Source organism: Alosa pseudoharengus, unplaced genomic scaffold (genome assembly GCF_046254945.1).
Source record: "Alosa pseudoharengus isolate Yale_2024_CS ecotype anadromous, Long Island Sound unplaced genomic scaffold, YU_APseudo_1.1 YU_APseudo_1.1_scf_1, whole genome shotgun sequence".
Taxonomy (NCBI): Eukaryota; Metazoa; Chordata; class Actinopteri; order Clupeiformes; family Clupeidae; genus Alosa; species Alosa pseudoharengus.
The window spans coordinates 22,110,097-22,125,096 of NW_027468564.1; the positions used below are offsets into that span (position 1 = coordinate 22,110,097).

General features: G+C 38.5%; 2 protein-coding genes across 5 annotated transcripts in view; one reads left to right on the forward strand and one right to left on the reverse strand.

The window, feature by feature from the left end:
- slc5a10 (solute carrier family 5 member 10) overlaps positions 1–15,000 on the reverse strand; it is a 139,469-nt gene that overhangs the window by 98,299 nt on the left and 26,170 nt on the right. The window lies entirely within an intron of this gene.
- The window catches only part of fam83gb (family with sequence similarity 83 member Gb), a 27,119-nt gene that overhangs the window by 3,891 nt on the left and 8,228 nt on the right, over positions 1–15,000 (forward strand). For all 3 annotated transcript variants that reach the window (XR_012986805.1, XR_012986804.1, XM_076284467.1), the window contains exon 2: positions 11,102–11,269. Coding sequence is in view for 1 of the 3 variants with exons in the window: in XM_076284467.1 (XP_076140582.1) it covers positions 11,102–11,269 (168 nt within the window). In the remaining 2 variants the exon portion in view is untranslated. The remainder of the gene's footprint in view (positions 1–11,101; positions 11,270–15,000) is intronic.

Sequence of the window (15,000 nt, forward strand, 5' to 3'; positions counted from 1 at the left end):
GTGTCTGCATGGGGTTCAATTGAAGTTAGAGTTGGTCCGCTTTCAGGCCGCTCCATTATTAGATTAATGTCAGACAGCGCTGTAAAATGTGTGGAAATTTCTCGCATTATGATGGCTAGCGTTGCGGGACTTTTATTAGTATGCTCAATACTTAGTAATAATTTATGCGCAATCCCGCGCTGAAATTTAGGCCCTGGTTTTAAATGCGCATCTTTTTTTTCTCTCGCTCTCTCTGCGAGCATTTGTTCTGCTGCCAGCTTGTGTCAATACGCTATATTGTCCAAAATGCTTGATTGCATTGCATTCTTCACATTTTTAGCTAAAATTTCATGTACCACATCAGCATTTTTGTTCAGTGAATCTTTTGTAAATTGCTTTACAGTAGCGTCGGGCACTTGTCAGCAGCCTTCGGCTTGCCTCTTGCCACTATTCACTCCTTCGTCTTCAAGATTCCCTGTAGAATTCTCAATATTTTTGGCCTCAATGTGTTCAGTTACATAGTCTGTCTGTTCTTAGTATTGGATTTTGTGAAATAAATTTCTAAATATCACCTGCTTGCTGCAGCTTTGGTCTGCACGTCCTTTTAAAACCGCATATTTTTCTCTCTCAAGCATTTAATCTGCTGCCGGCTTGTCTCTCCACATTTTTAGCTACATTTTCATGTACCATATAAGCATTTTTGTTCAGTGAATCTTTTGTAAATTGCTTTACAATTACCGTGGGGCCTATAGGCCTATCGCCTGGCTTGCTTCAGTCACGTCTAAAACTGCATCTTTTTCTCTCTTGTGAGCATTTCATCTGCTGCCAGCCTGTGACTCCACATCGCCCAAAATGCTTGATTGCATTGTATTCTCCACATTTTAGATACATTTTGGTGTACCACATGGTATTTTCTTTCAGTGAATCTTTTGCTTTGCAATGACCTTCCTGCCCTCCTCTTGGCTGCCTTCACTCCTCGTCTTCATTAACATTAATCTTTTTGGCCTCAATAATCCAGTTACATAGTCTCTGTTTTTGGTTTTGGATTTTGTGAAATACATTTCTAAATAAATGCGACTTATAGTCCGGTTCGACTTATATATGTTTTTTTCCTGTTCATGACGCATTTTTTGACTAATGCGACTTATACTCAGGAGCGACTTATAGTCCGGAAAATATGGTATTCACATTCTGAATGTCAACATATTTTACCAAACCGATGCTGTCATGCTGCCCTAGAAGCCCGTCCCCTACCAGTTTAGGTGTGTGGTGTTTTAGGTGTTGGAAGCGGGAGCTAAGTCGTGATGGCTGAAGATAGTGAGTCGAGCGAGGTAGGCTACACTTGGGTGAAGAGGAATTAGTGACTAAAAGGAAAAGCACGTCTGTTCTATGGGAATATTTTGGTTTTATGAAGGATGCCGTGTTACAAACACAGCGCAAATGCGTCCTTCTCCACCGTGTTAAAATAAACAATTTCTTTCGTTATTGTTATAGGATCAGAAGATATCTGTCTTTCACTGTAAGGCTTGTATTTCATGATTTGCATTTAGCAAAAGCCCCAGACAGCAGCAGAGAGGTAATCAGGATTCGTTATTTGTAAAAGTTGTTTAGCCTACTTCGTTAGCCTGGACTGTGCATCGCAGCTTCTTATTTTCCGCTGCCCTCGTAGTCGGCATGCCGGTAGCTTAATAACGTGGGATGTGCAGCGTATGAGGTTACAGACTGGGATACTTAAGATTTTAGATGAGTGACCGCCGCGATATAGCTTAAGTAGCTTTTTTGCTAGGCCCAGCGAAGGCTGGCAATGTGGAATATTCCGCTGGTTGGTGCACAAGTGTTCAGATTGGCTGTCTATCCGTCTTTTACGAGGATTTTCTTGGAGCAGATCTTCCACACAACTTCGATAGCCTAGTCAGTAAGTCTCTTAGCTGGGTTAGCTGTCCTCTTTCATCAGGCCATATATAGCCTAGGCTACATAATATTTTATATTGTTTATGTAGAAAATTATACATTTATTTCTGTAATTATATATTTATCCTCCCCCCCCCAACCCTACAGTCTATGTTAGCAGCAAGTAGAATGGAGAAAAACATTAAATATTTAAATATCGCAAATGATATCATTATCACAGTACTCAATAATGTTATCGCATATCTCATGTTTTCCTAATATTGTGCAGCCCTACTATCTATCTATCTACAATGTAGAAGCCTCTTTGAGTTCCAGTCCTATAAATAGTGACCCTGCAAGATTCCTAGTGATTGCAGGTGAGTCAGGACTTTTAATCCTAGTCTGAGACTAGTCTGCAAGATTCCTAGTCATTGCAGGTGAGTCAGGACTTTTAATCCTAGTCTGCAAGATTCCTACAGTAGCCATTGCACGGGCAAGTCTAGACTTTTAATCCTAGTCTGAGACTAGTCTGCAAGATTCCTACAGTAGCCGTTATGTCCAGTGGCATTCTATTTGTCTCTTAAGGGACTGGAGCTCATTAGCTTTGAACTTTGAACTGGTAAAAACAGCCTGAGTACACCTGCGCACCTTAAAAGCCTGAGCACACCTGCACACCTTAAAAGCCTGAGTACACCTGTGCACCTTAAAAGCCTGAGTACACCTGTGCACCTTAAAAGCCTGAGTACACCTGCACACCTGCTCACCTTAAAAGCCTGAGTACACCTGCACACCTTAAAAGCCTGAGTACACCTGCACACACACAGCTACACAACACACACACACACACATAAACACACACACAGCTACTAGGGTTGCAAAGGGGCGGAACATTTTCAGAAACTTTCCAGAAACTTACCATGGGAAGTTAAGCTGGGGAGTTTTGGAAATATTCCAATTTGGAAACTTTCATGGAATTAAAGGAAATTATGGGAATGAATGGGAATTCACAGGAATTAACTGGGAATTTTGGGTAATCATACTAACATATATACATATACAAACATTAACGTTTTGTTTCGTAATAAGCAATATGATTTGTATGTTCGTATTTCGCTTAGCTTAGCATACAAAGCTAGCTAGCATGCTAGCGGGAATCCTATTCTCTGCCTATGGTTTACTAGCGTGCTAAACTAGCCACACTGAACTGCCCAAGATACACAACACCACTCAACAACAAAATCCGATTGGTTGGAATGCATATGAACGCACCATAGGTTTCTAGCAGCCTATGCCGATTGCTGTGTGCATGTGATTGACGTAGAAATTCGCCTGAAAATGCATTAAATCAGGTTGTTTTAAGGCGAGACACTACAGGTGAATAGGGTAACATTTTTAACAAGCAGATATCACTATGAAACTTACCCAGTTGATTACTTACATTAATATGAGAAAAAATGTATTACAAGTTTTCTGTAATTTAATGTTTACATATGCAAATTAGGCATTATCTAATTAAATATGCGCTAATTTGCATACATTTTAAAGCAAGAAACCTGAGCATTGGATACAGCCAGGTTCAAAATTATGTTTTCATTGTGTTCAGATAATAGATGTTGAAAAATTTACAAATCGATTTTTGCCATGTTTTTAGGCATAAAATGTCATGTAAGTCAGGCTAGGAATAATATATCAACAAACCCCTCTGTAAAAATCTTCGAAATATAGTTAGGCATAAGTCTAGAACGTTTGATGTATGTAAGTGCTTCTGAAGTGGAGTTTTCTTGCTCAGAGTGGGAGAGGAAACTCGTTTTGACAAAACAGCCTTGAAAGACAGCCAATGAGATTCCGTTCTCAGCCTAGACTCGTCTTTGAACTTTCGCGATTGGTTGCTGATACAAAGGAAATGTCCATATATGGATCACATAGCGTGATACAGGAAAAACAGAGCTTTCCAACGGTACTACACACGATATGTTTTGGGTCACAGTCGCGGAGTGCATGCAAGGTTAGAATGCTAACTTTCGCTGAATTTAGGATAAATATACAGGCGCAAGTAGACACAATATAATGAAATAAACACCTAAATGTGTAAATCGGACTTTTTTGTTGTAGTAGTGTGATAGAATACATGCTAAGGTAACAGACTAGCTCAAAATCTCGAAATTGATCAGTGCTTGAAAAAACAATGTTTTCACCTGCCGTGTCTCGCCTTAACTAATATTAGACTGCAAGAGGGGGGTTTTGTCCACTACATTTAAGTTCCCTGTTATAAATTAACTTGCCATATTAAAAATTCCCAGTTTATTCCCATTAATTCCCATTTATTCCTGTTAATTCCCATATATTCCCTTTAATTCCCATGGAAAGTTTCCAACTTTGAAAATTCACGGAATTTTGCAACCCTAACAGCTACACAACACACACACACACAATAGATCACTAGTGAACATTAGAATCAGAACTCCACTAGTGAACATTCTCTATCAGAACTCTACTAGTGGATATTCACAATCAGAACTTTAATAGTGGATAAACGATCAGAACTCCACTAGTGAACATTCTCAATCAGAACTCCACTAGTGAACATTCTCAATCAGAACTGGAATAGTGGATACACAATCAGAACTCCACTAGTGAACATTCTCAATCCGAACTGGAATAGTGGATACACAATCAGAACACCACTAGTGAACATTCTCAATCAGAACTGGAATAGTGGATACACAATCAGAACTCCACTAGTGAACATTCTCAATCCGAACTGGAATAATGGATACACAATCAGAACTCCACTAGTGGATACACAATCAGAACTCCACTAGTGAACATTTTCAATCAGAACTCCACTAGTGAACATTCTAAATCAGAACTGGAATAGTGGAAACACAATCAGAACTCCACTAGTGAACATTCTCAATCCGAACTGGAATAGTGGATACACAATCAGAACACCACTAGTGAACATTCTCAATCAGAACTGGAATAATGGATACACAATCAGAACTCCACTAGTGGATACACAATCAGAACTCCACTAGTGAACATTCTCAATCAGAACTCCACTAGTGAACATTCTAAATCAGAACTGGAATAGTGGAAACACAATCAGAACTCCACTAGTGAACATTCTCAATCAGAACTCCACTAGTGAACATTCTCAATCAGAACTGGAATAGTGGATACACAATCAGAACTCCACTAGTGAACATTCTCAATCAGAACTGGAATAGTGGATACACAATCAGAACTCCACTAGTGGATACACAACACACACACACACACACAGTGATCCATCTAACCAGCTGGTATTCACAGAGATAAGAACTTTTACAAACCACCATATTGTCATAGCACATATGCATAGTTACACTACACATTTCATTACATGAGAAACCTATATAAAAAAATGATATATTTTCAAATGCATAGTTACACTACACATTTCATTACATAAGAAACCTATATAAAAAAAATGATATATTTTCATACTACACATTTCCACAGAGAGGTATTATTTATAACCTATATAAAAAGTGATATATTTTCATATGCATAGTTAAACTAAACATTTTATTAAATGAGAAACCTATGTAAAAAGTGATATATTTTCATATGCATAGTTACACATTTCGGTATTATTGTGATGTGAGTAAATGTCACTCCCTCCCTGCAGGCGTTAACCTCCTGGCTACACACATAACTGTGTTCACACACACACACACACACACACACAGGGGTATTATTGTGAAATGTCACTCCCTCCCTGCAGGCGTTAACCTCCTGGCTACACACATAACTCTGTTCACACACACACACACATATAGTTCCCTCCCTCCTGGCTAGCATACTCATGATGGTGTGTGTGTGTGTGTGGTAGTGTGAAAATAATCAAATTGCGATTTTTTACCAATATTGTGATTGCGATATAATATGCAATTATTTGTTTCATTTAATGTAATTATGTGTGTGTGTGTGTTGTGTAGATGAAATTATGTGTGTGTGTGTGTTGTGTAGATGAAATTGTGTGTGTGTTGTGTAGAGGAAATTATGTGTGTGTGTGTGTGTGTGTGTGTTGTAGATGAGTCCCTTGGTGATGAAATCGCATTTGATTATATCGCGATATTATGGCAAATGCAATGAATCATTCAGATGAGTCACTTGGGGGATTATGTGAATGTGTATATATATATATATATATATATATATATATATATATATTTGTGTGTGTATTTATTAGAGCTGTCAAAATAACATGTTAATTTCGATTCATTAATTACAAAAATATTAACATATTAAAAAAATGAATGCTGATTAATCACATTTCATAGTGACATTTGACCCAGTGCAGTCTGGCTATAGCGACTGTAGGAGGCAGAAGAGAAAGCACTGCTTTGAATGAAACATTTAGCCTAGGCTAGCTTTTAAAAAGAACACATTTAGCCTAGGCTAGCTTTTAAAAAGAACGCATATAGCCTATAGGCTAGCTTTTAAAAAGAACAAATTTGGACTATAGGCTAGCTGTAAAAAAATTTACCAAACCGATGCTGTCATGCAGCCCTAGAAGCCCGTCCCCTACCAGTTTAGGTGTGTGGTGTTTTAGGTGTTGAGGCGGGAGCTAATGTTGTGATGGCTGAAGATCGAGCGAGGTAGGTTACACTTAGGTGAAGAGGAATTAACTAAAGGAAAAGCATGTCTGTTATATAGAAATATTTTGGTTTTATAAAGGACGACGTATTACAAACACAGCGCCAAATGCGTCCTTCTCCACCATGTTAAAATAAACAATATCTTTCGTTGTTGTTATAGGATCAGAAGATAGCCTATCTATCTTTCACTGTAAGGCTTGTATTTGATGATTTGCATTTAGCAAAAGCCCCAGACAGCAGCAGAGAGGTAATCAGGATTTGTTATTTGTAAAAGTTGTTTAGCCTACTTCGTTAGCCTGGACTGTGCGATCGCAGCCACTTACTTTCTCTTTCCGCTGCCCTCGTAGTCGGCATGCCGGTGTTGCACCAAATTCTGTGACCTGTCGAATTTTGTGACTCTAGAGGGCGCTATTTTATTGGAGTCTATGAATGTACTGAGCTGTACTGACACACTGACAATACTGGCACATAACTGGCAATTCTGTTATGTGTATAATTCTTCTAATAAACTTTGTACATTTTTGAAACATGGAACATTGACTGGGTGTGGGTGTATTATTCTAGAGTAGAGCTAAAGCCTACCCCTCACCACTCCTGTGAACAGATGGACTTCAGCAGGACAGGTCACATATTTTGATAGGCTACTGTCAAATTATGTCACTGTAACTGCAGAAAAAATGCTGTGGAGGTCACTAACTGCCTCCTTAAGTTTGTATATCAGTTTGAGGTGCCAAAAAGTATATTAACAGACAATGACAAGGAGTTTGTCAATAATGTAAAGTAAAGTGTTTGCTGATGTCAATGACAATGTACAATATCAGTCCATTTCTGCAGAGTTATAGTGGGGTTGACAGTAGGCTTATCAACATATGTGACCTGTCCTGCTGAAGTCCACCTCTTCGCTGGAGTGGTGGGGTAGGCTTTAGCTCTACTCTATAGAGATAGTATAGAGAGGAAGATACACAGGCAGGCCTGTGGAGTAATACACCCACACCCAGACAATGTTCCATGTTTCAAAAATGTACAAAGTTTATTAGAAGAATTATACACATAACAGAATTGCCTCATCAGTGTGTCAGTACAGCTCAGTACATTCATAGACTCCAATAAAACAGCGCCCTCTAGAGTCACAAAATTCGACAGGTCACAGAATTTGGTGCAACATCGGTAGCCTAATAACGTGGGATGCGCAGCGTATGAGGTTACAGACTGGGCTACTTAAGATTTTAGATGAGTGACCGCCGCGATATAGCTTAAGTAGGCCTAGCTTTTTGCTAGGCCCAGCGAAGACTGGCAATGTGGAATATTCCGCTGGTTGGTGCTCAAGTATTCAGATTGGCTGTCTATCCGTCTTTTACGAGGATTTTCTTGGAGCACATCTTCCACACAACTTCGATAGCCTAGTCAGTAGGTATCTTAGCTGTCCACTTTCATCAGGCCATATAAAGCCTAGGCTACATAATATACTGCCCCCCCCAACCCTACAGTCTATGTTAGCAGCTAGTAGAATGGAGAAAAACATTAAGGGCTCTATTTTAATGGTCTAAAACGGAAGTGTCTTTGCGCAAAACGCAATTCACTTTGTGGGCGGATCTCGGGCGCTGATGCTATTTTACCGACGGGATATTTGACTGTTGCGCCCGACGCAAATCTGAAATGGGGTTGTCTGAAGTAGCTACATTAATCATGGGTGTGGTTTGGGCGTAACGTGCAATAAACCAATCAGAGCGTCATCTCACATTCCCTTTAACAACAGGCACGCTTGTTCCATAGCTGATTGCTATTATGGTGGCATATTTGCCAGGCGCAGCCAGGAGCGTTCACAGCGCTATAATCACTGTTCAGTTGGGAACAGTTAGCTATTGATTTTTCATCTTGACAAAATGTAATACAGACTTGTCACAAAGACATACTTTCCGATATTTTGGGATCACTCTCACTGAATCACAAGGTTATGAATGCATGGTGATATATTTGCAATGTACAATTTAATCTAACATTACCTCTCTATAGACAATGCATATCTTCTGTCAGTTAATCTCTTCTCTCCCGTGCTGCCGCTGGGGCATTTGGGTTAAATGGCATCGGCATGCAGTTCAACATCACGTCTCCTTAAGTCCTCTGACATTTCCTAATTTATGTCATCAACACATCAGTGATTCGTGAAAATGTGTACGCTAGATTTATGCCTATTTTTTCACATGGACACCACACTGATTTCCCTCGAGTGGTAATATTTTTCTTTTGAAATTATGTATGGTTTACAGAAATGGGAACATTGTATAGATGAGAGGAGCTAAGTGTGCGTTGCGCAGCACAGGCGGCCAAGCAAGGGCTTCGTTTAAGTTGACCTAACTTTCAACTCTGCACAGTATCCCATTAACTGCGTGACAGTAGACTATTTACAATATTTTCTGTAAAGCAGAGTTTGTAAACATGTTATCATCAACTTAATTCACGCACAACATTTATTTGAGCAGGAGAGAGAATAACAATGAATGGATGCAGCAACTACAGAAATTGTACAGAAATTGTAACCATACTTGCTGCTTTCTTGTACTATCTGTTGCTGGTTAGCAGCACATGAAAAGCTGATTTAAGCTAATTCACTAACTCAAGACTTCAAGGCCATCATGGATATAAAACGTTTTTTGAAAATAACGAAAGGTTGGAGGGAACATAGCAAAGCTTGGAGTTATTTCAGATGGGCTACAACAAGGTAGGCAAAATTATGGTGCTTAAAACCTTAGCGCAGCTGGAATAATGCTTAGGCTGATGTTAAAGCGCACGCGATGTTTAAAGCCATACACAACGGTAAATTGGAACAAAACTAAAAGTAACTTTAGCCTTTATAGGGCTGTAGCCTATAAAGTTGTCCAGATTAATAGGTCGTAATTAGGCGTTGTTGTAAAGATATTGCATGTAGATGTTGTACTATATAGGCTACTAAATATTTAGGTCACCAATGCACGAACAAAACCGGGAAATGGACAAATATTATCAAGGCTTTGAATGTTTCCGTCTGTGCACGAGGGTGTCTGTAGATTGGTGTGCAACGCATTCATTCATGCAGGCCTGCGGTCATGCATGCGCCCTTAAAATAGCATCTGAATTTGCGCCACAGACTTTAGACCAGGGAGTTCCTGGTCTGTGGCGGAATTGTTTTCTGAAACTGCAAAATATCAACAGTGAACGTTTGCGCCGGAACACGCCCCGTCTTTTCGCTGAACCGCCCCCGTGGGTGCAATCGAATTCCCTAATTTACAGGCATGTACCTGTGGAGGGAAAATTCCAATATGCGCTGACTGCAAAATAGGAAAGACAAACGCACGAGTATACAAAGTCAATTGCGCCGGGACGGAAGATAGAGCCCTAAATATTTAAATATCGCAAGTTATATCGTTATCGCAGTACTCAATAATGTTATCGCATATCGCATGTTTTCCTAATATCGTACAGCCCTACTCTATCTAACATGTTTGAATAGCCAAAACAGGATAAATCATGGGGGGTATACCACACATTACCTTGGTGTTAGGGTAGCCTACTCTGCACATGTCATTGACAGTGAGTGGTAACTTCAGTCATTTGCATTTATTATGCTAAAAATGACACCAGGCACTACACTGATGCCTGCGCCAAAGGGGAAATTATAATAAAAGAGAGAGATGTTGAACTTTAAAGTCTATAATGTTGGTTTGGCTCGATATTGAGTCTGAGCCATAAGAGAGAGACAAGTTAAACTCTAAAGTCTATAATGTTGGTTTGGCTCTATATTGAGTCTGAGCCAAAGGGAGAATTATAATAAAAGAGAGACAAGTTGAACTTTAAAGTCTATAATGGTGGTTTGGCTCTATATTGAGTCTGAGCCAAAGGGAGAATTATAATAAGAGAGAGATGTGTTGAACTCTAAAGTCTATAATGTTGGTTTGGCTCTATATTGAGTCTGAGCCAAAGGGAGAATTATAATAAAAGAGAGACAAGTTGAACTTTAAAGTCTATAATGTTGGTTTGGCTCTATATTGAGTCTGAGCCAAAGGGAGAATTATAATAAGAGAGAGATGTGTTGAACTTTAAAGTCTATAATGTTGGTTTGGCTCTATATTGAGTCTGAGCCAAAGGGAGAATTATAATAAAAGAGAGATGTGTTGAACTTTAAAGTCTATAATGTTGGTTTGGCTCTATATTGAGTCTGAGCCAAAGGGAGAATTATAATAAGAGAGAGATGTGTTGAACTTTAAAGTCTATAATGTTGGTTTGGCTCTATATTGAGTCTGAGCCAAAGGGAGAATTATAATAAGAGAGAGACAAGTTGAACTTTAAAGTCTATAATGTTGGTTTGTTGATTCACTCATCTGCCAAACTTGTTTTTAAGATGTTCATAGCAAAAATGTATGCATGCGATTAATTTAGATTAATTAATCACAGAGTCTGTAATTGGCAGCCCTAATATTTATGTGTGTGTGTGTGTGTGTTTGTGTTGTGTAGATGAATCCTTTGGTGATTATGTGAATGTGTGTATATATTGTTGTGTGTATTTATGAGTATGTGTGTGTGTGTGTGTGTGTGTGTGTGTGTTGTTACAGATGATCGCCGTGGTGATGGATGTGTTCACAGATGTTGACATCTTCAGAGACCTGCTGGAGGCGGGGTTTAGGCGGCGTGTTGCTGTCTACATCATCATCGAGACGACAGCTGTCAATCAATTCCTTGACATGTGTGAGAGGGCCAGTATGCACACAGGACATCTGCAGGTGTGTGTGTTTGTGTGTGTGATTAACTCATGGGAGATTGTGTGTGTGTGTGTGTGTGTGTGTGTTTGATTTGTTCATGGGAACCTTCCTTGTTCCTTCTCCTCTACACACCCCACATTGTTATTTTGAGCCACATTCTACACATTCTATACATTCTATACATTCTATACATTCTTTTCTGTGTGTGTGTCTGTGTTTGTTTACCACATTGTCAGGTAATGGTATAAGTGTGATATAACCAGTGTTTCCTGCAGCATTTTACAGCTCAGGCGACACACACGCCTCCCGCCTTAACTATATTGTCCAAAAACATTAAACTAAATAATAATAGTAGGTTGTCTAACTCATGTTTGATAGCAGTTTAACGTCGGCTACGGATGTCTAACTCATGTTTGATAGCAGTTTAACGTCAGCTACGTTTGTCTAACTCATCTTTGATAGCAGTTTAACGTTGGCTATGGTTGTCTAACTCATGTTTGATAGAAGTTGAACGTCGACTATGTTTGTCTAACTCATGTTTGATAGCACTTTAATGCAGGCTACGGATGTCTAACTCATGTTTTATAGCAATTGACTGTCAGCAAACCCATTGCCAAAACTCACCATAGCAATTCATAACTTCTTAGATACGGCAATTAATCATGCCACAGCGGGCCAGAATAACAAACAGCCTACCTTCCCATACAGAAAAATAATATATTCACATATATGCAGCTTGAACATATTCCAGTATAAACACATCTATGTTAAATAAATATATTTACATCTATGTTAAATACATATATTTACATGTATGTATCAATATATTTCAAAATATAAGTAAATATTCAATATTGGCCACTTTCTTATATTTTATGCATATAATTAAATATATTTAAATATATGTCACTAAGAAGCATGATCACATGACCCTTGATGAAGATTCTGATCACATGATCTATATATTTCAGACATATATTTCTCTAATATAGTTCATATTCTACTATGGTTTGATATTTTCCGCATTGATCAATAAATATTTCACTATTGTGTTTACTTAAAATCAACCATAGTATCAGTATAAAGAGGAAGAAACACACAACACTTCTTCTATCTTTTATTCTATTTTATTGAAAATCTTTGTTTTTGTTATGGAACCTCAGTTCTGTCACTTTGGCATTTATTGCCTAGCCCAGCAATCTGGAGTGAGTGTCTGGCCTGGGAACTGCTTCAGGGTGGCCTCTGAATAAGACAGAATGTATACAAATAGAACATGCAAAATATTAGTGACACAAATACAGATGCTAAAGTGCAGAAACACTGTTGTGTTATCACGATAATTGGAGATAAATACAAAGTGAGTTGGAGAGAAAGACATACAAATAAAATAAACTCACCAATTGTCGTCTTAGTTCTCTCAGGGTCCAGGCATTCCCTCTAAGTGCCTCCTAAAAAATAGCACAATCAAAATAGGACCTCAAATAGTTACAGTTTACTAACACAGAAAAGATCTATGATGGTGAGGCGAAAATGTGAAGCAGTCCACACAGACAGCCTAACACTTAAATGAGACAACACAACTAATATATCATATACACAGAAGAGAGAAGCACACAGATACACACTGAAAGGAAAAGTTAGTTTCATCCTGAAATTTTTACTAAACTTGTACAACCAAGAAGCTGCTATTTTATTAAACGTAAAACATGTACATTTTAATGTAAAAGTTCACATCTGTATGAAAACACTCTACAAACCTTGTTGAATAAAAGCCTTCAGACTCACAACCTCCTCTTGGAGAGCCATTATCGCCACCTCTTCTTTAGGTGGTTGTCAGTTCTGGGTTATCTCCCACAGCTCACACTCATAGAGAGCTCTACCGGCCTTCTCTGAAACCTGCAAGTGAACAGAATATACAGCATGAATGAGAGTGGCGTTGGTAAAGGGTATACTCGCGTAATATGTAATGTCCTGGGATATTCCCACTCATGAAGTGTCTCCCATCCGAGACTGCTATCTGAGACTGTAGGGAAGCTGTACCAACCATCATAGAAAGATATGGTTGGAAAGGTATTTCAGTTCACTTTGTGTCCCCAGTAGCTTGAAGCTAATTTATTGTCCTTCAAAAGATCAAAACTACTCAAACAAATGTATAAATTCTCAGAAACAAAAGGTTATGTTCTGCATTCGAAAATAGACCTTTAACAAAAAAGTTATATTCATAAGTAAACATTAATTTTTGATTACCTTTGGTCTATGTGATGATGAAGCATCAAAATCAACATTTGTCAGTGAAGCATACTACTGGTTGGGCTTGGGTCGTCTTGGTCTCAGGTCTTCTGGTCCTTCCTCCGGTGTCCTTGATGTAGCTTTCGAGTGTTGCCTCCCTCTCTAAAATGTAAAAAAAAGGGGTTTCAGTGCTCAAATATACTACATGACCATACATGGTCCTTTTCAATACAATTCAACTTTTACATTTCCATAATTTAGCATGGGTATGAATGGTTTTGCAAGAATGTCAGTGCACAAAGCATGACAAAGTAGTAGTAAAACAAAACACATTACTTGCAATACCATTTTCATGAAATTAAGCACAGTACTTGTGTCTTCAATTTCTACACGTCCATTCTAATACTCTCCAGCACATACCACATTACATCCTATCTAAAAAAAAGAGCTAATGTTAGCTCTAAGAAGTGTTGTCCATGATGCAACAATAGCAGCTAGCTAGCTAAACCACAGTGCATAGAATGTCTACACCTTAGGCTAGTAATGTTAACCGTTACATTTTCTGTCTTGCATCATAAGTTAGCTTCTATTTATGCCTAGCTATCAATCTACATGCCAGAGGCAAATATACTACCAAATATGACCGGGAGACAGGTTAAATTGGTATTTCACTGTCATTACAAATCGTTTTCATTAATTGTCCAAACGTTTCTCAGTGAATTTGTTTTTCAAACCCCTTTCAGGTGTAAAAAAATAAAGCTAGCGCTGGCTAATTTATGCTAACGTTAATGTTACATAAAAAGTAGCAAAGGTTAGCTTCCAGCTTCCACCAATAATACCATTGTTAATTCGGACATTAACTTCTGCAAATGTTATATAAAAGCAATTCAGCATACAATGAAGATCTACTTACCAGCAATTTTGACCACCATGGCCTCGAAAATCAGCCAAGAGCCTTCCTTCCCTCCACCACATAACGTTTGTTTCTAGCAAGATGTCCCATCCAGAGCCGTTGAAAAAGTCTTCCTCATTAACGTTAGGTCTACTAATGCAGTCAGTCGGCAAAATACTGGTTTTGCCCTCATACTCCCCGCCAATCCACTTAGAGCAAACGTTTTACATTTGGACTAGTAGTAGCTGTTAGTTATGCTTATGTAGTGAAAAAGCTGCAAACATTTTAACCGTTATTCCAACGACCTTAGAGTACGTTGGTAGTGACGTATTTTGAAGTTGAAGGTTTTTTGTAAACCCCACCCATCACTGCCTGTGTGCAAATAAGTTAATTGAATATATTCACCATATATTGCTGGGTCCCACATATACTTGCATATATACATTCTTGTACTATATATGTATTAAATATATTGTAGCCATCTATTTAAATATAAGCTGGATGTAGCTGCATATATGTGAATATATTTTTTTCCCTTGATTTTTCTGTAAGGGTTATCTTCTACATGTAAATCCTCTAGGTTTGGAAATGAAGATGACTTAATCCAACATGTTATAATCCACTGAGTATG